The 27,298-nt window shown below is 29.1% G+C and overlaps 2 protein-coding genes across 7 annotated transcripts; one reads left to right on the plus strand and one right to left on the minus strand.

Moving 5' to 3' along the window:
- Positions 1 to 15,430, minus strand: LOC127706231 (spermatogenesis-associated protein 6-like). 6 transcript variants are annotated; one of them, XM_052210732.1, is made up of 14 exons: positions 15,188 to 15,430; positions 13,289 to 13,426; positions 12,340 to 12,388; positions 11,344 to 11,516; positions 10,856 to 10,954; positions 10,278 to 10,339; positions 9,076 to 9,154; positions 7,981 to 8,095; positions 7,477 to 7,625; positions 5,803 to 5,866; positions 5,354 to 5,559; positions 5,132 to 5,152; positions 3,585 to 3,688; positions 1 to 2,230 (listed from the first exon to the last, which is right to left on the minus strand). In XM_052210732.1, exons 1-14 carry the CDS (start codon positions 15,233 to 15,235, stop codon positions 2,083 to 2,085), a joined length of 1,455 nt encoding a protein of 484 aa, XP_052066692.1. In that variant the 5' UTR covers positions 15,236 to 15,430; the 3' UTR covers positions 1 to 2,082. The 6 variants fall into 6 exon arrangements, with proteins under 6 accessions (XP_052066692.1, XP_052066672.1, XP_052066700.1 ...); XM_052210712.1 differs by having other exon boundaries at positions 9,076 to 9,232; XM_052210740.1 differs by lacking the exon at positions 7,477 to 7,625 and adding an exon at positions 6,808 to 6,860 and having other exon boundaries at positions 9,076 to 9,232; positions 15,188 to 15,429.
- LOC127706502 (protein FAM32A-like) lies at positions 15,352 to 27,266 on the plus strand. Its single transcript, XM_052211160.1, has 4 exons — positions 15,352 to 15,516; positions 23,386 to 23,542; positions 25,106 to 25,159; positions 25,920 to 27,266. Exons 1-4 carry the CDS (start codon positions 15,446 to 15,448, stop codon positions 25,986 to 25,988), a joined length of 351 nt encoding a protein of 116 aa, XP_052067120.1. The 5' UTR covers positions 15,352 to 15,445; the 3' UTR covers positions 25,989 to 27,266.
- The last annotated feature ends 32 nt before the right edge of the window (positions 27,267 to 27,298 follow it).

Raw genomic sequence — 27,298 nt, forward strand, 5'->3', positions numbered from 1 at the left:
TTCATAAATAATACTTTATGATTAAATGCTTCTTACATATGGACTACGCTATGGTTACAAATGTACATGATAATTTGTTGTATAAAACATGTGTAGCATTGGTGCATACATCTATTAATGTTAAAAATAGATTTCTAAAAAATAAAATTTTGTTTAATGTCTGATATAAATCAATAATTTTGTAAACTAATGACTGGCTGCCAAGGATTATAAATTTTACTCATGCACCATAACCAAAATAACAACAAAAAGTGAACAATAAAACAAATATCAATAAATATTTAGATAAAAATATCTTTACTTCTATTTTTTTCAAATTAAAAAAAGAAAGAATAATTTTTGACTTGCTACATGCAAAAAGAAAACAAATATTCAGAGATATCTATGTAACTGAGGTTCATTAATATACAATTAAAATTCCCTGTTCATCTTTCATAACCCTGTTGTGTAAATGAATTAAATATAATATTTTAATATAACTTAATAACCAATGATTTACTTAAGATAGTTTTAAACTGATGTAATTTGAGTTGGAATTATTTTCCTAAGCTGCCAAATTGAACGGCAAACTGGTTGATTTCCTTAACTGACTTACCACATTTAAACATGTGGCACAAGCAAGCCACAAAAACAAATCCTTACTAGATCGAAGTGATGAATTAAACAAGGCTCAATTAAAATAAAATTGTTCAGAAAACAACAATTTCTTTAGTTTAGCAGTCAGTATAAAAAGTGGAATTTTGTTGATTTATGAAGTAATTTGTTCAAGATGACCTCCAACATGACAGCAAAGAGGAAAAACTCTTACGCAATTTATGTCAATTGAAAACTAACTATTGATAAGAAATTGTTATTTCAATACAATATTTGTGAACAAAATCTATTAGTTTCATCATTTAAACAATTCTAAAGAAACTTGATACCAGTTTAATTATGGTAAATATTTTGTTTTAGATCTCTCAAAAAGATGTCAACAATGTCGTACTTTTCACAGTTTTCGTGTTAATATTTTTTGGAATCTCACTTGAATTATTAACTAGAAAATCAGAAATTTACACAAGTGTATAGCACAGAGACACACTTACAACATACAAATAAATTAAAATATAAATATATATTCACTTTGGTACTCTAAAACAATTAAAACAAAAGCTTGTTAAAAGCAGAAACTTAATAAAAATGACAATTATTTCAGAAACCCTACAACTGAAAAATGTTCCTTGAGTATCTTAATTAAACATTTTTCAGAATGGAGGTAGTTCAAAGGACATTTGTAACATGTTTAGCATGCAGCGGCTCTTTTCACTAAAAAACTTACGAGTATTCATACACATTTCAGTATAACTTACGATCAATTTTAATCGTAAGATTTTTTGTGAAAAGAGTTGCAGTCTGTTAGTAATTCTAAATTCTAAAACTTACAAAAAGAAAGTTAGTTTTAAAAATATCATATACAATGAATGTATTCTATATATCTTGTTAAAACACTACTATCATCACTTAAATTCAGATTTGTTTCTTCATAAAAGAATAACATAAATAAGTAATTCATTAAGAAAATACATATATTTAATCAGTTTATAAACAACAGGATAAACTATCACAAACTAAATAAAACAGTGAGTAAATGTTGAAATATAACATCAGTTATCTTAAATACATGTATAAATAAATTAAAACTAAAAAATTATTTTCATAAATATTTATCACAGTCAGTTTTAGGCAGGATATGTATCTAACAATGTGTCAACATCCAAATGCTATTTTTCAGTACCCGGTACTAATTTTTATTTTTATTAAGCATTTTTATTATTGAAAAACCTCCTTTGTCTTTTAAATACTAAAACATATTGAAATTATATTGAAAAGAATTAAAAAAAACCAGCCCAACTCTTTCGTGGGAATACTTTATCAATTATGCTGAAGATTTCCCCTAACAATCTCAATTCCCCTCCCCCCTGCAATAAAAAAGAGAAAAAAGAAAAGAAAAATATTCTAGAAATAGCATAAGAATTTTAACATATCTAGAAAATAGCATTGGATGCATGTTACAACTTTATACTAGCTCAATAATAAAAACATTTAGACTACAATTTTCTTCTTAGCGTTACTGTACATTTTACTGTAAGACGAGCTCAAACTGTCATTAAAAACTTGTCTGTGTGACGTTCCTGAATACTGAGCTGACTTCTCTGACCAATATTTACCATTGTCCAAATGAACTTGAGGTCTGTAAACAAAAAATATCAAGATGATTATGAAGAAAATTTCTCAAATCAATATGTCTAATGTATTTTAAACTAAAATAAATGGAGAATGTGTCTATGGGCCACAGATGCCCCCGCTTGTAAATATGCATGAGTCAACTTCCACATACAGATGCAGGACGGATGGATAAGGGTAAAACACTTAATGTCCCGTCCGCTTTGGCAGAGGCATAAAAACAATATAAATTTGATATCTTATTCACTATTAGAAGGCTTACAGGTTTTGAAAGTTAATTTAAGAATCAAAACTATAAGGGACAACCATTTGAGTTTTAGGAGAATAAAAAAGAGAACTGACAAGAAAATTAGAGTCATACATTAATAATTTGTTAAGTAATCAAAAGTACAATAAACTAAAAATTAAGTTGAGGAAGAAATAGGAACAATTCTTTTGTCAATGAGGTAGGAACCAAACAAAATGCATTAACACATGAACATCTAATGTCCATTAAAAAAAGCTTTTGACAGTGAGCAGATCCTCATAATTTGTGTTGTAATCTCTACAAGATTTTTTTTTATTAATTTTTTTTCCTAAATAAGAACATTCGTGTCATGCATGCATTCTTTTATCATAAATAGCAGCAGATGAATGAAAGATCATAACAGCCTGATATGCAGCCAATATACAATAAAGCAAAAGAAATATAAACATTCTACAGTACTTATCATGCTTCTGACAAGTTAATCTGAATTCTATAAAAAAAAAATAACTTGACATAAATGTACCATACTTCAAAAATGACTTTGGAGAGTTAGTCTGATATGCCATATTTTTACCTAGATAAAACATATAGCATTTAAATGTATTATACTTCCTTGCATATATTATATTTTTTAAAAAGATCTTTTTCATACATTTGATGTTGTTAATAAACTATAATGTTATTCTCACATTTAATGTTGTCAGTAATTAACAGTCACAGCCATTCCTGCTACATTGTATAACTAAATACTACGATTTTAAAGATCATAAAAATTTTCTTTATACATAAATATTTAGAAATATTGAACATAAATATAATTCCTTGCAAATATCAAGTCAGTGGCGTAGCACCAGTGAAGAATTGTAAGCATGTGCTTACAAATAATTTAATAAAACATTTTTTATTCAATAAGAATTTTACTATAATCATTCAGCTTCTGGGGGGGCTATGCAAGTTTAAGTCAAAAGAAATAGTTTAATATTTAACATTCAGGAAAAATGTTTACTTATATCCATGATATTATTAAACTGAGAATAACAAAGAGAACTAAAGTTAGTGATAAAGTATAAAATTGACAAGTACCATGCCAGTCATGCAACGCTAGTAGTAATACCTCCTTCTTTCGGCTAGAGTTGTATCTATCGCTAGATCATCCAGAGAATCTCGAGATAGAGATACATATCTTGGTCTATAAGTTGGCGTAAGTCTTGAAAGAGACTGAAACAAAGAAATACATTTCTATAATTAATTCTTACATAATTAGAAAATGATACCTTTACATTTAAAAAAATCAAAAAAATTATAAAATAAGGAGATGTTGATTGATTGCTAATGAGAAAACTATCCATCAGACAACCAAGCAACTATAGGTCGCCTTCAACAATGAGCAAAACCAATATAAATATATCATAGTAACCTATAAAAGGTACTAACATGACAAAATGTAAAACAATTTAAACAAGAAAACCAACTTTGTATGTTCATTACAAAAAATATTTTTATGTAAAACAAATGCAGATGTAAAAGTATACACCACCTTAAAATTAGATAGTCATATAAACTATTTTAAGTTTACATTGTCATTTTATTAATCGCATTAAGCCAGTTTTTATCCATATAAATAAAAGGAGATGTCAAGTGAATCACAATCAACCAGACAGTATCCAAACCGCACTAACACTGAGTGATTTTGATATTTAGAAACCAGTAATGAAACATTTTAAATTTTCATGATAAGGAGCCTTTGACATTACAACAAAAGCATCTTATCCCTTCCTTAAATCTACGGATGATAATCTTTCTTGCAGGCAATATACATATATATAGTTTGTTTCAGCGTTCCAAACTTTTACTTTTTTTCAAGTAACGTAAGATGACAGTTCCCAAATGATGTTGATCAGGTGAACTAAAAATATCTACATGTGTCTATTGTGATCTTTCAATTGCTGTGTTAAATACTTATAGGTTGCATTTGTGATTAATATTTGTATCAATTGCCTCCTTTGCTCTACATCCATGATAAACTAATATACAAGCTGTCACGTGCAAATAATTCTAACACGACATTATCATTGAAATAAAATGTTCAGTGAATTAATTTGCAATGCATGTAGATCATCAGGCATTCACCTTTTTTGACGTCCTAAGTTCTATTATAAATGTATATATCTAAACATAATCAAAAATCAAAATATTTCACCTATAAACTTAAATTCATAATTTTAGTCTACACTACTTTATTATTTAAAGTGATTGAAAACAACTGGTTGGAAAAAAAATGCAATTTCCATCTAAAAAAAAGATGCATAATATTCTTTTAATATTTTCATGCATGTTATATAACAGAAAGGCCTTATCATATTCCAAAAATTAAGATGTTCTTACAAATGCATATATGAAAAGCATAAAAGTATTTTTGGTTAATATTTTTGATAGGTTTAAATAACTAATAAAATTTACACTGCCACAATCTTTATCTTTACAAAAATTGCAATCAAGTAAAATTGAAAAAATACAACAAACTTTTATCCCCCAAAACAGGTTAATTATAAATTGTGTTTACAAGCAGTGTACCCAACCCAAAATGGTGGATGATTAAATAAATTAACTCAGATGAAAAAATCATACCAAATAAGGCCTTCCTGTGAATGTATGTCTTACCCTGTACTTTTTCTTTTTCTTCTACAAAAATCACTCAAATTCTCAAAATACACATTGAGGCAATCCACTTCATCTATAGTATTTGAAATGCTAAATATCTGACTTTCAGATCTTAATACAATGAATCTTTTGTTTAAGATGATATGAGAAACCAAGTAATAACAAAAATGCACAGTCATAGCAAATAGTATGATAAATCACATTTGTTATAATTACACTTACAATTGCTGGTGACAACATATTCAGTCTTTCTAAAGATCTATTTCTTCTCAATGCACTACGAACTTTCAAGTCGACCCTTTCTGCTGCTGTTAAGGGACTGTAGGTGTAACGACTTCTAAATGATGGTTTGTAGACAAATGGACTTGGTGACCTTGAGCGAGCTCGAATTCTATTCAAGGAAGAAGTCAATGCAGCAACTTCCAAATCTTAAAACAGAAAGAAAATACTATCTGAATAACATTGTTTGTATGAATAAATTGAGATGTAAGGTATAATTCTTTGACATAGCATTTCAACTATTTCAACAATACCAAAAATCAAGGCATCTAGTGGTCAACATACTGTTTTCAACCATACACAGGTGTCTATTTGATTTATTTCAAAACTATTTCTCTTTGAAATATATTTGTTCTACTCTTTTTAAATAACCTTTTTATTTATATACATACCATCATCATCACTAACTGCGTAAGAAGATCTGTACAATGGATCATCTCCTGCATCTGGATATTTCTGAAATTAGGATTAAAAATCATTTTTAAATTCAGATATTTTAAAACAGAGCTTCACAGAATTCAATGGTTCAGGTTGGTTTCTTAAAAAAAAAGAAGATTTTTGAACATTTATTGCAATAATATTCAATTGAGTATGAAACTTTTAATTGCCATGTACTATTCTTGATAAATTAAGTTAACAACTGTAGATAAAAAATTTAAAAAAACATGATTTGTCATGGTTAACTAACTTTTTTCACCAGATAAAAAACAAATATAAAAGAGTTGCACAAATAAAGATCAAATTTATCTTGTAATTTTTATTAGGAAGTCTCAGTTGCTCACGCCTACCACAAAAGATTTAAAGTCCTCACTTCTCCATCCCCACCACTGAGTTTGAGATACATGTCAATAATGTGAATAGTAAATTAGTAATAGAGGTGTACATATAATTTAATCATTTTAATTCTAGGAAAAGGTAACCTCATGCTCTTATATGAAGCAACATACATATATCTTACATTTATACCAGGGGATTATTTGTTTTATCCAATCCCCATAGTTAAATTGTAAAATTTTAAAGTCATTGCCAAGGCTCAGACTTTAAAATTCAATAATTTCATTTTCTGGATTGGATAAATCTGATAATCCACAGGTACCAATGTAAGATATATGTTTGTTGCTTTATATAAGAGCTGCGATGATGAGGTTACCTCTTCCTGGAATTATAAAAGGATATAAGTAAATGAAGAAAACTTGTTCATTGATATGCTTAAGGATATATTTGAGTTGATTTACAAAATTCATAAAAATTCAAAACATTTTGTCGTTCAAAATTAAAATATTCCCAAAATAAAAATGCTGTAACAATTTGACTGACAGACATGCAAATATTTGTTTAATTACTTTATTTATTTTTAATGAGCATTTTATAATTTAATGTATTAGTATTAGTATTACCTTATAGCTGGCACTGGATGATAGAGGATATCGGCTATAGTCACTATAATACCCTATAAACGATAAAAACATGCACAAACTAAAATCATGCTTAAATAGTTCCTTTAATTATTTTCATTCATTTTATCAGTTTAGTAAGTTACACAGTCTAGGTAATATACCTGGTAAGTAAACTGGAAAACAAAATAAATTGTGTTTTTTTTATTTAGGTTTCAAACTATTTTGTTTGGGAACAGTGATGCCAACAAGTGTTTTGGTTGTAAAATAATGCAAGATTCTGGTTTCAATTTTGATTTTTTTATTCCCATCTCCAAAAATGAAAAAAAAACTAAACTAAAACATTCAAGCATCAGATAAACTTTTATCACAGAGTTAATTATTACAAAACTGATATAATGATGAACTGAACTTTTACAAAATAAATTAAAAAAAAAACCCTGGAAAACATGCATTCTGTACATTGATTATAAGTATAACCATTTCACAGGTTTATTTATAATCATGCAAATAAGTGTTTTACTCTGTGCATTGCTCACCTTTTTCTAAACAATTTTAAAATGTGTTAAAAGCTGGTGACACTGTACCTAGAGACCATGCATGTATTCAATAAACAAAAAGCATATAACTATTTTGCAATGTTTCATAAACATCATGCCAAACAGGACATACCTTTTTCATAACAAGGCCTGTGGGATGATATGTTGGGGAATGTCCCCAGTAACGTTTTCCCATATGTCTGCGATAAGCTTTACACACAGAACACTTATCCTCAGACATAACATAGCAAGCCTTTGGGGAAGAAGACCTTATTCCAAGAGCTGTCATAACAGAAATATTACTAGTAATACTAACTACCTATACAATAATTACATGTCTACAAGCAGAAAGAATCATCATTATCTTAATTTTAAATAATATGGAACTTCTTTTTTTAACTTGCAAAAGATCAATTCCTACCAACAGTGCAATACCCTCACGCATAGTCAGGGTCGTAAAACACTCCCATAGTAGAGGATAGTATTTTTTTCTTTAAAATTTTTAAATTAATACAATTGTCATGATTGTAAGAGAAAGTATGAACTTGTAAAGGGTTTAAGTGACATATCTTTTCTGTTTCTGTCCAACATTTCAATACTGTATCCATAAGAACTAAAATTCTTTGGTATAGATTACCTGTATCAGACATAGCACTTGATGGTCGGCTGAGTCTCTTTCCTTTCTTCTTTCCTTTCTTAAGTATTGAGCTTCCTAAGCCAGCTGGTAATCTCCCGATTAAACTTTTATCCAGCTGTTGTCAAAGAAATTACAATTTAAATCAACTGTTTTTTTGGTAAATATAGAGATGTATGCTTTTAGTATGACAAAAAATTCCCCCAATCAAAAGTAAAAAGGAATAAATAACATTTTCCACCCACTTTCTCCTAAAATTACATGCTATGGAAACAATTTATTAATGGATTGTAAACTTAATTCTACAGAAGTTGTGAACTAAATTCTTTATGTGCCTATCCAAAGCCAGGAGTCTGTAGTCCAGGGACACCGTTGATGGCTGTCTTCCATGATTGCAGATTTTCATCTAATAATATTAGCATAAAAAAGGGCTTTGGACTATTCTTTTAAATTGCTTTTTATTTTGTTAGCCCAGGGCCTATACTGTATGGGTTTTGTTCATTAACGAATGCCAGACAGTGACCTGTAGTTGTTTACATCTTCATTCTTTGGTCTATGGCGGACAAGTGTCTCATTGACAATCATACCACATCACCTTTTTTTTATAATGGCTTCTATAACTCATATAACCCAATATTGATTATTTTTAAGTGTAATTTCCATTAAGGTCCAATGTAAAACTATGTCTTTTGATTGCATTCTTATTGTTGTAGAAGGCTATTAAATATAATGGTGAAAATGGATCACAGCAGAACAATCTTTGTCAAAATTTTCTCCTAAATATTTTCTATTCATAGAAAGGATAGCTGACAGAGACACTTTGCAGAAGATAAGGTAATTTTTTTCATCTTCAATATGCATGCAATATTTTCAACTAGATATTTACACAAACAATAATCAACCAATCAGAAATGAAATGTCAACTAGGTTAGCTGACAGTGGCCGTCAATATAATTTTCAGTTTTGACCAGCAAGTACATAAATGACCAAGATATGTCTAAATCTTGGATTATGTTGAATTTTTCCAAACAAAAATGATTTAAAAGGGAGTTTTTATGAGAAACAAAAAATTCTATTTTTTTTAATTAAATAACTTACATGTCTGACAACAAATGGTGGTCTTCCATTGTCTGTTATTGGACCTGGTGACTTGCTCCTGAGGTAAGGGGATGGGGACCTAGAATGACAAACAGAGGAGACCGTTGGCCGGTGGTAGCTTTTTGCTTTCTCCTCTGGTTCAACATGCACAAAGGTCCTATAGGGAAAGAAACATCATGAATATGATTTTTCCTTTAAGCGATTTTCTAACCACAACCATAAAAAAAAATCTTTCCAATTCTCCAATTTATTCACTTTTAAAAGTGTAGAACTTCAGGATTTTTGCACAAAATAAAGTGAAAATGTATAACTAAAAGTGTCAAAATATATCTTTTTCTAAAACAAAACAATAAAATATTGTAACTGAGGTTAAAGGTAACATAGTGACCATCACTAAATTATTTTCTATAAACAAAGTAAAACAAGTTAGCTGACTAGTTAGGATTAGATATATTTGTACATCTGTGATTTATATATTCTTGTGCATATAAAATTGAAAAAAAATGGGATTCCTTAATGTGGATTAAAAGACTATCTATTCCTTCAGTGCATGATAAAATACACCAATGTGCAAGATATGAACCAGAGGTTGGAAAATTAGACAATTTATATAAACAACGATATGTAAAATTAAGACTCTGTGTTGAAGCTGACTGAACAATTTTTAAAATCACATACATGTATAATGAATATTCAATTTTCAGCATTACATTATGGTTAAGCCAATCTTTTCTGGAATCTCTGTTACATTTACCATAATTTGATTTAATATGTGAACAGAGGGATTTTAAAATTTAAAATATAATTCAAATTTTTGAATCACAGATGCTCATTTCTAGCTTACACACAGCAAATTAACACTACATACAAGCAAGGACACATGGTTATGTCTACAAACTGTAATATGAATATGTTATTCTGTTAATTTTTCTCTTCTTTTCCCTTTTAAACTTAAAACTCATCTTTATTCAAATTAAATCTTCAATTTATTTCTTGAATATATATATATATATATATGGAAATGATATTATTTTTTTTTCCTTTTATGCATAAATTATAAGAAAGAAACTAAATGAATTAACATTATCAATTTTAAACAAAGCAATCAAATCTGGGGTAAAATGTGCTAATGTGAATGAAAAATACGTCATTGCACAAACAAACATTCATTTCACCAGAACCAACAGTCATCTGTTACAAACCTCATAGAGGCTCTGGATGAAGGCCTACTTCTTGACCTTGATCTTGATCTCCTTCTTGATTTCTGTGATAAAGAGAAGAAAAAAAACCAATACTAATTGTTACATTAAAAGTGCTTCCACATAATTGTACTAAGTGAAGGATTTATTTTATCATTTCAATTCCTAATTTATTGGCAGTTTTTTTATTCAATTTATCTCTCTCACTTTTTTGATAAATGCATAAGTTATTGCTTGGTAAAATGTATACTAGTATTTGAGCTTTTCAATTAAATATATATCAACATATGCAAGAACGTTAAACATTCTGCTGTAGTCATAGAAACTGTTAGAAAGGGGAGATAATTATCTAAATTGAAACAACAATAAATCTTAAAGCCAAATAAATTGTATTCAACAAATAGAGTAATCATTCAGCACGTAAGACATACATGTATGTCTATTTTTGAAGACTGTATATTGAACTCTTAATGTCAGTTGGGTATTTTGTGTGCTGAGTTGCTGTCTCATTGAAGTTTACCACACATTTTATTTTTTTCACATGTAATGTAAACAGAATTTCATCTTATTTTGAGTTTTACCCTTGCATCCATTAAAGCCTCATCTAATGCATCCAACTCAGGTGACACAGATTCTTTGATATTTGTGACAGTGATAAACTCCAGCTTTGGAGAAATTCCCTGAAAATAAAAGTAAAAAATAAATAATAGTAAGTCAAATAATATTGCTTCTTTGCTTCTTCATATGCTTTGAAACATGCAATTGGCCTCCTATTAATAATAAGTACTGATATACTTTGTTTTACCATTAGCATTGCAATGTATTTGATGATAAATCTTAGTGCTACTCCAAGTTGATCAGTTCTTCACAGTGCATACCAAGAAAGCTTATTGATTTGACTAATAGAAAAACCTGAATAATATCAACTTAAATGACCGTTAATCAGATTATAATATTTGGTGAATATTTTTGTAAAAAGAAGTTTTTATCTTTCTACTACTATATGACACAGTATATGTATTAACAGTTGATGTTGCTAGTGCAGATCTTGGGTTTTTTTTCTACTTACTGGGAAGTCAATCGTTCTGTTAAGCAATATTTCTCTTGCAGTGGATGCATAACATGGAGCTAATGATGGGTATGGGAAGAGAAAGTCTTTAGCATTACATGAGTAGGAACCAAGTCGAACAGCACCATCACAGTACTCTGACAGTTGTAGAAGTTCAAATATAACTAATTCATCTGAAAATACAAAACAGAATTCATTTGACTGAAAGTCTATACGTTACAAAAGTTACAAAACTGTGATTTTACATTTAATGATTAGACATTTAAAATATAAATTACCTGTCAATGTTGGTTTCCACTATAACACAATAAAACTTGTTGAAACAAAAACACACATTACTTTGTATATAAATAAGTATTTTCTGAAGTAGACATTTACCATTAGATCATTTCATTCATTTACATATTTATAGAGGAGTCATTGTATAACTATTTAATAGGATTGCCTTCATCTCCACACGAAATGCTAATATTCTACATACTTGATTTTGAGTGCATTATGTAGAAAATACAAAGTCACAAACTAAATGCAACTAACTCAGAAGCATTGACAAGGACCAGTTGCAAGTAACAATTTACAGATATAAATACAAACTGACACGCTCATAAAAACAATTTATCACAATATAAATCAATTAACAATGGATGTAAGGTCATGGTCAATTGACCAATACACAAAACTTTGACTAGACACCCCTTCTATCTTCTGCAATATTTTGAAATCAAATGTGTTATGCCCCCATGATGAATAGGCATACTTCTAAATTGCCCTTGGTGACATTTTTAAAAAGCAAAACAAAAACTGAAGTGGTCAGGGAAATCTATAAGACATTTTTTTAACATTGCCTTATCAAGATAAATTCTTATGTTTTTTGTTATTCCTGTTAATATTTGTTTAAATATCCAATTGTTTCAAGTAAAGACAAAAAACCATTAACAACAACAAAATACACTATCTGTTTATTGCTGTAAATATATTCTATTTAAAAAAACTTACCTTCTAAATAGTCTGATATATCTGACGGGTCTAGAGCTGTGTAGTATGTCTACAAAAGTAATCACAATGTTTACTGGGTAAATGTATGGTATTGAATCAAGTACAGACTATAGAACATGAAAATATCATGAGACTGATACTCTTTTTTGGGTTTACTTAAATCAGAAATGCTAAAAAATCAAGGATATATATATAGCAGTTTAGGCAGAGAGCTACATGTTTATGACCAAAAGGGACCTAAAAAGTAAAAAAACCAATTTAATCTATGGTCAGCATTGCCTGAGGGAGTTGGAACCTTAGATTCTTAATACATTTTAAGAAAAGTATTTTTTAAATATTGTCAGTACAGAAGAATTGACTACTGAGTTGATGATACCCTCTTTTAATCGTTTCATTACACGTCATAATTGTCAGCTCGTCTCCAAGGGAATTAATACTTATCAAATCACTCTTCATTGTCACAATATCTAAATTAAGGGGATTATAATTAAAGGTCTTATATTTTTCTTTTAATCATTTGTAGCAATTTGATGTAATTAAGGAAATTAAGACGGTGTTTGCATCTCTGTGTGGAATCACATCTTGGTACCAACTTGCTTAAACTGCTTGACAAGAACACTTACTTTTGTTGTTGGTTGCTGTCTCCTTGACAATTAATTACATAATATATATCCTTTTATTTATAGGCTGGGGAAGATTAAGTACATCAATTTTGGTGCAGTTTTTTTTCAATTTCAAAAGATAGCAGATTAAAAAAAATGAAAAACATAGACATTCAAACTGTTAACAATTGCTTTGATGAACCTAAAAAACATATATAGAAAAGCAATTCTAAACACATTTTTTTTTAAAACTAGATAAATTTTCATAGTAACTTATTTTATCATAATAAAATTTTATTTTTCATCATGAAACATGTGCATACTTGAACTTTTTTACCATCACTTACCTTTTCAAAAACAAAATCTTCTTTAAATAGTAAAGGGAAAATAGATGGTACTAAATTGGTATTTCTGTACTGTCCAAATAGACTTATACTTAGGTAAACATCTTCTCTACTACTTAACCATACACCTGGTGCTGATACCTGTAATATTAAAGAAATATTATAAACATCTGGATTTCATATTTTAGGCCATTGTTTCATGTATTTATTCTAAGTAACTATACATTTAATACATTTTATTTTTTTACTGTTTAATATTGATAGAAATAAAGGATTTCTATGGTTATATCAACAGACATTGCTAGAATTTTACTACATTGTACAACATTAAGGAACAACATATTAAAGTACAGGAATTGTTAAGCTTTAAAGAGAACTTGAGGTCACCACCAGCTTTTTGTTGGAGATCATGTAGCTCAATTTTAAGTTTTTTTAGACTATAATGTCATTTGGTCATGGTGTTGTTTGTTATTATTGGAATTATGATATTTTCCATATTTTTATCATTTTTTTTTCTGTAACCGTGAAAAATCAATAACTCAAATTTTACATTTCCGTCTTTAAAGGGTTGATAGTTTTACAAACTGACATTCTTGATTTAAGCAAAAGAAACCGGGAAAATTATTTTATAGTGTCCATAATAAAACACATTTCCACATTTTCAAGTACAGAAACCAATTCTGTTGGCCTGCCTTTTTCTAGTCAAACTTCTGGGTCAGTATCTTCTATTAAAAAGATCCCCCCCCCCCCCCCCCCCCCACCTCCCTAAAAAAAAGTCAAAAGTTGAATTACACCCAGGGCAAATCTATTGTTAACAAGTGAAACAGTCTGGTTCAAACATAATCAAGGTACATCCTATCCTTTTCTTTTATTTAAAGGATTCTTGGTTCATACAAGTCACAACATATTTTAAACAATAATCTGTCACTATTGGTCATCATGTTAATATTATTTAATAATACTTTTTATAGTTTTCAAATAACACACTGCTTTAAGCATGGTAAGATGTTAACCAAGTTTTGTAATTTTAAGGTGTACATCTTATTAGTACAAGTAGAAATATTTCAGAAAGAATGTAACTGGCTGTGTTTAACACACAACATATTGTCCTTGACAATTATAGACTTAATAAAATATTTATACAAATACAACATGTCTCTATGTTGAAAGAATTTATCAAAGAATTCTTTGTTAGTTACAGTGACATGGCCATTTAAAAATTTAAATCTTATTCCCTTTTAATAACACATCAATGGAAGAATTGTTAGTAACTTTCACTTTACAGTAATACATTATTGTGTATGTCTGTAAATGAGTGGGAGTTTTACAAAGAAGTTTTAAATTCTAACACTAACACCAATGTGTTATAATTATTAAATATTATAGTTTTAAAAATTCAATTATTTATGTCAAAATTACTGCTATCAGATATTTAATACTCAATAAGAAAATGTGGATTTGACTAAACTTTCAGACTAAGCATGCTAATTTAAACTATAATTCATAATGAAAACAGTTTAAATTATTTAAGATTATCTCTTTTAATGAAAACTGCATCAGCTTTCATCAATCAAATCAAATAATAATTTAAAACTTTGATTTGGTAACTAAGGTGAAAAGCATTCATCAAATAGTATGTAAATTAATGTATAAAATTAACAGTATATATATTATAAAATTCCCTTTAAAATGTCTTTCAATTTATTTCATTCGGTAAATATATCATTTGACATAACATCAATTTAACATACAAAATTAAAATGTTTTCTACTTCAATGACCTTTAACAAATAGTTCTATTTAGCTGAATACACCAGCGGGTTAAATTCAGAACATGACCAAACACGCAATGTCAACAAACAGCAGAAAATGCATTGTGACAAATGCTTAAACACAATCTTACCGCTCGTATTTTAAGATCAACAACACATCTCAAGGCCCTCCTCGGCATTTTCACTCAAATTTAGTAGCTTATCCTTCTGAAACTCAACAAAACTGTGACAACCACTACAAGACTCTCCGGTGTCAGGGACGCCTCAACGTTCTCAACGATAAAGGGAGATAATCGAATTGACTTCCGGAGTTGTCCAATTTCCGGGCACCTGTGTTGACGTTTTCAGCTGTAGATGTTATTTTGTTGAATATCGATCACACATTTGTAATGTCCGAATATGAAAACGTTGGAAGAGGATCATTGAAGCTAAAAGGTGTTTCAGACCATTCTATTAAGAAGTAAGTGATGGTAACCAGTATCAAATCAAACGATATTTCGATCAAATGACATGAATCATGATGATCTTTTAAAGACTAAGATTTTTGGGGAAGGTCTATTAACAGGACAGATAAAACCAGGACAGTTATTTTCGATATGTTTTCATCTGTAACTTTTGTTTTAACCAACATATTGTTAAAATTTAAACTGTATAATAAAGAACAGGGTATATACTTACATTATTTGTAAAAAAAAATAAAATAAAAAATTAATAAGTTAAAAAAAATCTGCCAGGACAGTTAAATTTAAAAAAAAAAATGGCTGAAATTGCCGAGAAAAATTTACTTATGATTGAAATAATTTCTCCAAAACAACTGTCTGGCATAATATTTTTGTACGATTATAAAGTTTAGGGAATACTCATTCTAAAAATCTAGAAATTAATATAATTTTCGATTTTTAAAGGTAAAAAAATCTGCCAGGACAGTAGCCTATTACGTTAGAAATTTTGTTGAAATCAGCTCAAAATCAAAATATAAAGTTAAATATCTTCTTCAAAATGAATGTCTGGTAAGCAAATTTTAGTTCATTGGAAAGTTTGAAATATAAGCTTTAAGAAAATATAAAAAAATATGGACTTTTATTTCATTAACACAAACAAAATCTGCCAGGACAGTAGCCTTTTGCGTCAGAAATTTTGTTGAAATTCGCTTAAAATCAAGGGATAAATTTGAATATTTTGTTCAAAATGCATGTCTGGCAAGAAAATGTGTGTTCATTGGAAAGTTTGCATTATCAGCTTTATGAAAATATAAAATTTTATGAACTTTTATTTTGTAAACATAAAAAAAATCTGCCAGGACAGTAGCCAACTATCTTAAATGTTTGAATAAATGGCGGAAATCAACGTAATTTTTTAATTATAAATGAAATAGTATTTTTATTACCATTGTCTGGCATACTTTTTTGATATTATTAGGACCAAATCATTCAAAAAATCTATAACTTTATTTTTTAATCATTTCTTAAAGTAAAACAAATATGCTAGGACAGTACATTATTACATTGGAACTAGTGAAGAAATTTGTTTTAAATTTAAAATAATTCTCAAAGATTTTTTTGTTTTATTCTATTCAAAGTTTGCAGTTTAAGCTTTATCAGTGATATATTCATGAAAGTGAACATATTTAGAAAACATAATTATTGGTGTGTTCATTAAAAAAATATTTACTTATTTCGTTATGTTGATTAATTTGATCTCTTTTCAGTTAATTAAAGGTAGCAGACAGATCATTGAAAGGGCATGGGCTTATATTTTATTAATCAAAAACATTTCATACACATACATACATATATATATAAATAATCATACAATACAATAAAAAAAAACAACACAAAAATTAAAAACTGTAAAATCTCCTTTTTATGGGAAGCAAACTCTTAACAAATTAAATTAAGTTTTGACAGTAATAAAAACTTCAAAGTCACTGATTGGTGTCAAATCCTCATAGGTGTTTATTCACTAATTAGTAATGTGTTTAGAGCACAGGAATGTGTCACCTTCTTTTATCCCCGTACACGAAACGTGTTTCCAAATGTTGCATTTTTTAACTCCTTTCTGCCATTCACACCCTAACATGTCTTCTACTGAATCACATTTGCCACACTGACAGTTACATTCCACCACACTAGTTTTATATTTCGGTTTACCTTTCATGCCATTTTTTTTCTTTGGAAATGGAATAAATTCACCTTTTTCTAAACAAATCACAAGATGTTCTCTAAAAATTTCTGTGTCAAATTCTACATGTATTCCACCTGAAAAACTTGTAAAACAAAATTCTACAGCATTTGCAATTGCAAACAACCCACAATCTATGGAATTAGTTTGTTTCTGAACTTCTGGTATCTTGACCAACAGACGTTTTTTACCATGTGAATATATTTGTGAAAGTTGTATTTCTGAAGATGTTGTAAGTGTGTCGTACATGCTGTCCAATATATAAACTTCATTTGATTGTTTGGTTAAAGAAGTAACCCAGTGTGAATGTCCTGTATGATGAATTTGTACAGCCGGACCCTGTGTAGGTGTAAAACTTGTCTCAGAAAGCCATTTTTTTTGTTGATTACAGAAAACTGGAGCATAACATGTGTTCTGGAAACCCTGGATTAATGGAAACTGTTTTAAAAGAATGTTTTGTGCATAATTAACAATGTCGGAAGTTAAACACTTTCTATCTGAAATTATTTTTTTGTCTACTTGTGTAAGTGTACCTACCCATGGTTTTTTTTCCTGTTCAATTTCAATCGAAATCGGCGGAGTTGGAAATTCAAGTTTCATTTTTTTACTTGGTGGTGTCTCATCTAATGTAACTATGTTATCTTTTTTTTCGTCTGGTGAGATATGACATGAATCATTGTCGTCCTCGTTAACGGTCTCCAAATTGAAGTGTAGTTTCTTTTTAGAATGTGGTGTTTTTGATTTTGTTTTTAATGCGGATTTTTGTAGTGATTTTTGTGTTGAATGTCCTTGTGACGGTGTTTTTGGTGTGTTGACTAAATAAGCCGAGTTTGGTGCTGGTTCTACAACAGGATCGTAATCGTTCTGTCTAGGTTGTTTTTTACCTGATTTTTTGTCAACTCTCTTTCTATTGTTTTTTGTTAAAAGTCTGAGATTTACTACTGTTCTTTTTTCAATGGGTTCTTGGCCAATGCTCATTTTTGCTGCAAGGATATGAAAGCATGTAGTAGTAGATGGACACTGACAACTTTCCTTCGGGAATAAGGTGACACAATACTTACCATTTCGACCTTGAACAATGAAAGCACCTTGAGATGGAACAAGTGTGATTAGGTTGTTGTCAACTATATACTTTGCCAAAGCGTGTTGACTACTTACAAAAGCAGGAAAGTTATTATATATTATAGCACTAGTCTAATAACTTTTAATAATGAACATCTGTATTAAAATGCAATCTATATATACCCAGAATGACACGTGCTCACATGTAATCACCGGATTAATTAAGTTGATTATCACACGCCTATACGTTCCAAGTTATCTTTGATTCTTGCGGTAAAATTGAGATCTAATCTAATTTTACTTTTAAATATACAATCAATTAGTGTTTCGATGTGTTTTGTTTTCAATTGTATTCCTAGTAAATAATTAGAACATAAAAAAACTAAATATCTTCTCATAGGTACTCATTACCACACGCTCGGTTTACGGTTGACATAACAGAATACACAAATACACAGATTCAATGACAGGTCTTAAGTTTGGCACGTGCCAACCAATTATTTAATTAGCTATAGGACGACTGTTGGGCAGATTTTTGAGGTTTATTATCAAATGAATATTTTTTTTTCTTTTCACAAAATTTATTGTTCATACTTTACAACGAATAACAAAAATAATAATATTCTATTCAACTTTCTATTTCGATTTGAAAAAAATTTCCTCACAAGTTAAGACAAATAAGTTACTGTCCTGGCAGATTTTTATCTACTTTAAGAATGAAAATTGATCAATTTCTTTAGTTTTATATTATAATTGTGTCTGTTACTTTATGATAGTATCAAAATAGTATGTCAGACAATCGAAATAAAGAAAATATTTCATTTATAGTTAGAAATTGCGTTGTGAATTTCCGCCATTTATACAGAAATTTAACGGAGTAGGCTACTGTCCTGGCAGATTTTTTTTGTGTTAATGAAATAAAAGTCCATATTTTTTTATATTTTCTTAAAGCTTATACTTTAAACTTTCCAATGAACCAACATTTGCTTACCAGACATTCATTTTGAAGAAGATATTTAACTTTATATTACGATTTTGAGGTAATTTCAACAAAATTTCTAACGTAATCGGCTACTGTCCTGGCAGATTTTTTTAACTTTAAAAATCGAAAATTATATTAAATTTTAGATCTTTAGAATGATTATTCCCTAAACTTTATAATCGTACAAAAATATTATGCCAGACAGTTGTTTTGGAGAAATTATTTCAATCATAAGTAAATTTTTCTCGGCAATTTCAGCCATTTTTTTCTTAAAATTTAACTGTCCTGGCAGATTTTTTTTAACTTATTAATTTTTTATTTTTTATTTTTTTTACAAATAATGTAAGTATATACCCTGTTCTTTATTATACAGTTTAAATTTCAACAATATGTTGAGTAAAACAAAAGTAACAGATGAAAACGTATCAAAAATAACTGTCCTGGTTTTATCTGTCCTGTTTTTAGACCTTCCCAGATTTTTGGGTCCCACTAATTAGCGACTAGAAGCGTCAAGAAGAATAAATGAATGCTAGTCGTTTCGTAACTTGGTCGTTTGATGCCTGTTCGATTCGTAACTACGTTGATTGGTAACTGAGATGTTTCGTACCTGGTGTGATCATATATGGTAATAAAGTGCGTCTCTATTAGTTTAAATTAATTATTTTAAATCAAACAGTTAAAGAAAATATATATTTATATATAAATTAATTAACTAGTTTTGTCTCTAGAAGTGTATATATAATTATATATATATATCTTAGAATTGTCTATATTTGATTATTGAAGCCAAAATAAATTGCTTGTCTTTTGTTCTTGTTATTATTTAAAAATGATCAAAGTGTGCATCTAATAATAACAATATTGTATTAATATAAAACTTTGTAAAATTATTTAAGTCTTGACGAATTTGCGCTTTGGTGTTCCTTCTGTAGTGATATAGGCTCCAACATCAACAGACTAAAACAAGAAACATGAAAGAAACAACTTATGATAGAAAAAAAAGAAGATTAATAAAGAACTAAGCAAAATAGAGATGAGTGGTGTAAAGTATTGGAGACATCAGTGCACTTGGCAGAAGACTATAAATGATACTTTGATAAAGACGGGGTACATCTAAATGATGATAGACATTTTAAATTCTTCTGTTCTATTCGTATGTGTGCAAAACTGTACTTGTAAAGTGTAAAATTATGTGCAATCAATTATTTTATAAATAAATATAGATATGTATACATCAATAAGTAGATTCAAGAAGATATCACGGGTATGAGTGCCAATAAGTCTTTTTATTATTTTTAATCGAAACATTTTTTCCATAACCTACAACTCATATCATGATATATTGTTATAAGGTTACGAAACTTCTCAGTTACAAAACGAACTGGTTAGTTACGAATCGACTAGGTACGAAACGACCTGCACCCGAATAAATTTAGCGACAAGAAGACTATTTAGCGACAAGAAAACTTAAAAAAGATATTATTAGAATAAATATATTAAAAAAAATATGCATTGACAGCAATAAAGAGATTTTCATTTTTTTTTATTATATTGATAGATGAAGAAATTAATGAGTCAAGATAACATTTGGGGGTTTGCCTGTGATCTGAACAATTTCTTTCAAAGAATTAATATTGATGACAGCTTGCATATATCATCAGCAATATCTTGTTTGTTAAATAGGATAGGTACCTATGAATTCTGCTATTGCTTTATTCATGGTTTCAAGAGAATGGCCAGGCATTTTTTTCGAACCAGCTGATTATTTTCTTGCAAGAATTACTTCTTTTCATAGAAGCATAATGACGCTTAAGGATGAACAAATTAGAATCATGGTTGGAGTAAAGGACGTGTTTTCCTTATTGTATTGCTACAATAACACCTATAACTTTGTACACGCGTCAGACTATACAACTACACTCGCCAGAATATACAATAATTGTAAATAGTAAATAGTGAGCAACTGTTGAACACTCAACATTGTCTTTAATTACCTTCAATCTTCAATCAACTTTAAACTATGCATAAACATCATACATATCGTTTGATAAGTCAATACCCAAATAAAATATTCACGTTTTAGTAACATTATCTTTTCCGGACACTGATTCACGTATAGTGCATTTTGCATGCAGTCAGTTTATTATATTTTAGACAAAGAGAGTGTTAGCAAATTTATAAAATAAATGTATTATTGTTCTAAAACACAAGAACATGTTAAAATTAATATCATACTATGACAGCGAAATTTCTATATTTATCAATATCTATCAATATATTTAATAAAAAATGAAAATCACTTTACTTTCTGTATATTAAAATAAAAATGTCAATGCATATTTTTTTAATATATTTATTTTAATAATATTTTTATTAAGTTTTCTTGTCGCTAATTAGTGAGACCGAGATTTTTAAAACATTCCTCTTGAAAAAAAAAGTTTTTAAACTATAATATGGATTGACTCTAGAAGTGATTTTATATTTTACAAAGTTTTGATAAGCAAAGTGTGTTTATTTAGATACTACATGGTTGCTATTGTCTTGCTGTGGAATATTGAAACGCTGCCTCCCTGGTGCTAGAGTCGGCCACCAGAGAACACAGGGTCACAAAGAAAAAGAGAGTAAAATAATCTATAAAGTGTAAGGTTCGACGTCCACTGTTTACCGTCGGACCAAAACACGTTATAGAAAGGGAAAAACGTATACTTGTGTTTATATATATATTCTCAGTTGTGAAATAAAATATCTAAACAAAATAAAGTTTCATATTTTATTAATATCAAAAATAATCAACGGAGAGAATGGGTCTTGCTGGCTCTCTCACTGGTCTGGCCAGGTCCCCAGTAATGGAATTGGTCTTACATATACATACAAAACTAGTCTATAATTCAACAGTCAAGTAACAAGGTTGTCACTTATTTAGAATCTTTCTATAATCTCAATTGAAGGATATTACACCCTACTACATTATAGAAGACAACAACTTAGTATAACAAATTAAATGACATATTAATCATGTCGGAACCGCCAACAGAACACTTAATGTGCACCTTTTATATCACTTCAATATCACCGGTATCGGCAACCGTATTTGGCACCGTCACCGGTATTTAGCACCGTCACCCACCCCGACAATCTTAAATTAAAACAATGTTAACTTTCAACGCTTGTCTGTATTTCTCAGACATATTCCAGCTTCTATTAAAGTTTGTCACTTCCCATTCTTTGTCAACCAAACACTCTCCCGGTTCTGTTGTTTCTTTTGTTTTTATATTTCCGACTGACCAATGACAGAGCTTGTTACATATTGTTTACCAATCAGCAACCATGGATCACATAAGGGAAATTCCCGTAATGTTGATATTGTTTGTAAACATGGATTGATCTTCATCAATAAAGATGGGTTTTGACTTTAAATACATTAGTAGATCATTAGAAGAGTTTTATTTGAGTTTATATTCTAATAAGGTAACTACCGCGAAAATATGGAATCAGTACGTGAAATAAAACTTCTTAACAAACTAACATACACAAATCTGTCGTATCATTGAAACAACAGCCAAAATAACAAATTACAAGTCTGACATAACTTGCAACATTAGACATCTCACTAACATCTATCGTTTATCCTCAATAATTTCAAGAAACTATACAGACATGGGTTTACTATAAAAAGGGGGAAAAGCCGGCAAATTAGTAATTGATTGCTTGTTGTTTTCTATATATTTTTGTCCAGTGGCAAATATTTTATACTCATTCAAGAAGATTGATCCCTGTAAATTTTTGATTGAAACAAAAGATTTTCTGCTTTTGTATTTATTTTTACCATAAAATAAAATAATTTATTGGTATATGTCTTCTTTCAAATGAAAAGATAATTAAACATTTTCATTCTTTTTACAAATTTGCTAATTTCAGTTTCAAACCAAATAAAAAGCAACAGATATTTACTGAAATATTGTATATGTTGTTTTAACAATTATTTGTACATGTAAGTATATTTATCACCACTGTGAGAAATTTCATGTGTACATTGATAATGCATGTTCTCAGTACTCGAACATTCAATATGAAAATTTTATATAAGTGATTTTGTTCTTTCAGGAAAAAGAAGAAAAGGGACAAAGAGAAAGATGCTCAGAAGATGTTTGAGCAAATTTCTAATGCCAAAAAGACAAATGAAGGAGATTCTTCATCACATATAATAGTTGATAAACGTACAAAAGCAGAAATAGCGTTTGAAAAGGCTAGAGAAAACAGGGTATATTGATATTGCATGTATTTCTTACTTGAGAACATATTTTTCATACGTCTTGATAATTCCATATTAAATGGATTGTCATATTATAAAAGAATGTTCCAACTTACCAAAAGAAAGTTCCATTTGTTTTAACTTTTCATGGCCAAAGGTCCACTTGGGCACTGCCTATTGCAATTATTTGGAATCTGCCAAAGTTCTCCTTTGTCTAGCACTTTGGTACAATTTGAAGCTTATTTGGCCCTGTAGATTCACAGGATAAAAGGTAGATGACACCATTATAAACCACATTTTTCAAGCTTCAAAAATGTAAATACATGTACATGTATAAGGAAAGCAGTTTTGAATTTGACATCATTAAAGTGATAACATAGGGAGGTTTTTCTGCTTTTTAGTGATAGAAAAGGCTAATTTTAGCATAATTTTTGTCTACAGTACAAGCAATGTCAAGCATTACCAAAAATAGTTTTTGCCAGTGAAATAATATGCACAAAATACAGTTACTGTTTGAACATCTTTTGGGTGATGGCAGTGCTCTGTACTATTAAAATCATGTTAAAACATTTGTGAGTCAAAAAGTAAAAGTTTTGCCTAATTTTGTCATTTTCTGAAATTTCTATTATTTTATTGATGTATAACATTGGGTATATTGTAAAGTTATGTTATCCATGGCAAAATTCTAATGTTTTATTAAAGGTCATAGAAAGGACATTTGATTCTGCTAAACAGATAGTTTGAAATACATGTACATTTGATTATCATGCTTATTTGGCCCAAAATAATACATTCTTCTTTGAGAACTAGTTATACAAGCAGTATTGAAACATAAGAAAATGTTTTAAATCTGCATGACAAAAATGGGAAGGATGAGTTGTGCCAATATCCCTTTTTGGCTTAAACATTGAAGTACAAAATGTATTACAAAATCAGCTGTTATATACTTAATAAGTAAGCGAAAGTTTAAACCTTAAGATCTTTCAAAACTGTGAATATGCTGGAAGGCTTTACAGTTGAAAGACTGACTGCATGAATTAAATTTTCTACAAAATATGGCAAAAATTACATATATATATGGTTTTGACACATATTTGTGATAATGATTAGTGAATGTTCTGAAAGGATATATTTAAGATTCACCAGATGAATTAAGTCTCCAACTGACCCACATAATCCTGATATGTCCCATGTTGAAATAAAAATAAGGAAATAGTTCAGTAGAATTCTTTTAAAAGTCTGAAAGTGGTTATTTATTGGAACAAAATTTGATTGGAGATCTAAAATGTCAAAGGGGTTTGAGTATTCAGCTTGGACCATATTGTGTAACAATACCTAAAAAAAAGAAGGTACAGTAATATGTAAAGAATTCCACAATGAGCATTGGCTTGTGTCACTAAGCTTTTAAAATAGCAGTTAGTTTACATTACTAGCAAACAATTTCACATGTTTATGTTATAGATATTATAAATGTATATGCCTAAACATGTAAAATATGGAGAAATGAACATTTTGCAAAAATCTAAAAAATTTCATGACTGAATAATTTATTATTAAATTTTCTGTTTACAGAAAGCAGAACAGATTATTGAAAAGGCTAGTAAAACACACAAGGAAAGAATCATGGTAGGTATTTATTATACTTATGTTATAAATATAAATGTTATATGATTGCCAATGAGGCATCTCTCCACCGAAGACCAAATGACATAGAAGTTAGCAGCTAAAGGTCACTGTACGGCCGTCAACAATGAGCAAAACCCATACCACGTAGCAAGCTATAAAAGGCCCCAAAATGACAAATGTAAAACAATACAAAAGAGAAACCTAACTATTAAACATCCTTTGGTATGGTGGAAATTTTTTTCATTGGCAGTCATACCACATCTTCTTACTTTTATAAAGCAAATTTGTAAATAGTAAGGTTTTCTGGTTTATCAGTGATGCTGACGATAAATTATATAAAAATAACCAAAGTAAGATTTACACTCTTATGCATGTATATAAAATAAAAAGAAGTTGTGGAATTGCCAACGAGACAGTAACCCACTAAAAATTTCATGAAAAAAGGTGAAGTCAACACACTGGATTGATTTTGCTGTAAGGTGTGAGATCTGTTTAAAAAAAAAGTAGATGTGGTATGATTGCCAATGAGACAACTATCCACCAGAGTTCAAATGATGAAGATATTAGCAATTATAGTTCAGTTCATTTGCTATGGACAAGAATAGCAAGACTTGTAACTTTGATGTAAAAAATAATGTATTTGTTTTTCTAGTTTTACATGCAATTACTATTTATGCTATGTTCAAGATATCTCATACACTTTAATTGGCTAAATTTTACATTGTTAGCTTAAACTGAACATGCACTTTCAATTTTTCAGGATTTTAATAAACACTTGGATAATCTCACAGAACATTTTGACATTCCAAAGGTCAGCTGGACAAAGTAATACATGAAAATAAATGTGAATGTTAAATGCAGCCATCTTAAATGTGGAACTTATGGATAATTTTTTATGGAAAGAATTCTTGTGACCTTAATGTGATGACCAGGAGAACAACTGTAAACATTAAAGTGTTTTGGAATGTGATGATCTGTCTAGATTGAAAACATTTATATAATGTTTGTAATACACATCTATAATTCATTGTTATAAACACGATAAAGACATCCTTGTTATACTTATGTTATAAATATAAATGTGGTATGATTGCAAATGAGACATCTCTCCACCAAAGACCAAATGACATAGAAGTTAGCAGCTAAAGGTGACTGTATAGCCTTCATCAATGAACAAAACCCATACTGCATAGCAAGCTATAAAAGGCCCCAAAAAGAATTAATTATAAAGACAAGCAACATGTAAAATAACAAGATTACTTTTTCTTTCGTACATGTAAAATGAAAACAGAGTTAACCAATATTGTTCATTCATTATTTTTTGTGAAGTACAATTTTCATGGATTTCATGGGTATAAGTGAACCATTTATCTAATTATTTAAAAAAATACAAATTTCCTTAAGGACTGTATGCAAAATTTGTTTAAACCAAATGCATAAAAATACAATTTTTCATCAATCCGCAAAATTTGGTATCCCTGAAGATGGGTACAACCACAGTATATAAAATTGGTTGATCACATATGCTCTTTAATGAGAGTGACATGTTTGGCGTGTTTATAGTTCTGATATGTCTGCAGTATGTTAGCAATCTTAATTATGTCAAAACTAGACTTATGAATTCATTATTTTTGTGTTGCCTTAGATGAATGTGTTGGTAGATATATTATATGTAATTTTTTTTTCAAAATTTAATTTTAAGCCACTTCCTCACAAGATATGGTTTATACATGTACACGTTTTATATGTGCTGTTGTGTTTTCTCAACATCTATTTTGAGGGGAAAAAAATATTTTGCATATGCATAGGTTGCATGTAAGAATATTGCCATTTTAATTTTAATTTCTCTTCTTGGATGATTTTACTGTGAAATTGGAGTGTGTGTTTATATATGCATTAAAAAAAGATAGAACATTTTATCATATACCTTATTCATAGTTTTATACTGCTGAACTTTAAACAGCCATCATCATCATCATCATCATCATCATAGTTTTGAATTATTAAACTTTTCTGATTTTAAATGTTATTTTTTTAACTGAATATTTTGTCATGTTTCCAACAATGGAACTGAATGTATTGTTGTAATAAAGATGACAGATTTAAATTGTTTATTTATATGACAGTAGTTTTTAGGCA

This window comes from Mytilus californianus, unplaced genomic scaffold, assembly GCF_021869535.1.
Source record: "Mytilus californianus isolate M0D057914Y unplaced genomic scaffold, xbMytCali1.0.p SCAF_1, whole genome shotgun sequence".
Lineage (NCBI taxonomy): Eukaryota > Metazoa > Mollusca > Bivalvia > Mytilida > Mytilidae > Mytilus > Mytilus californianus.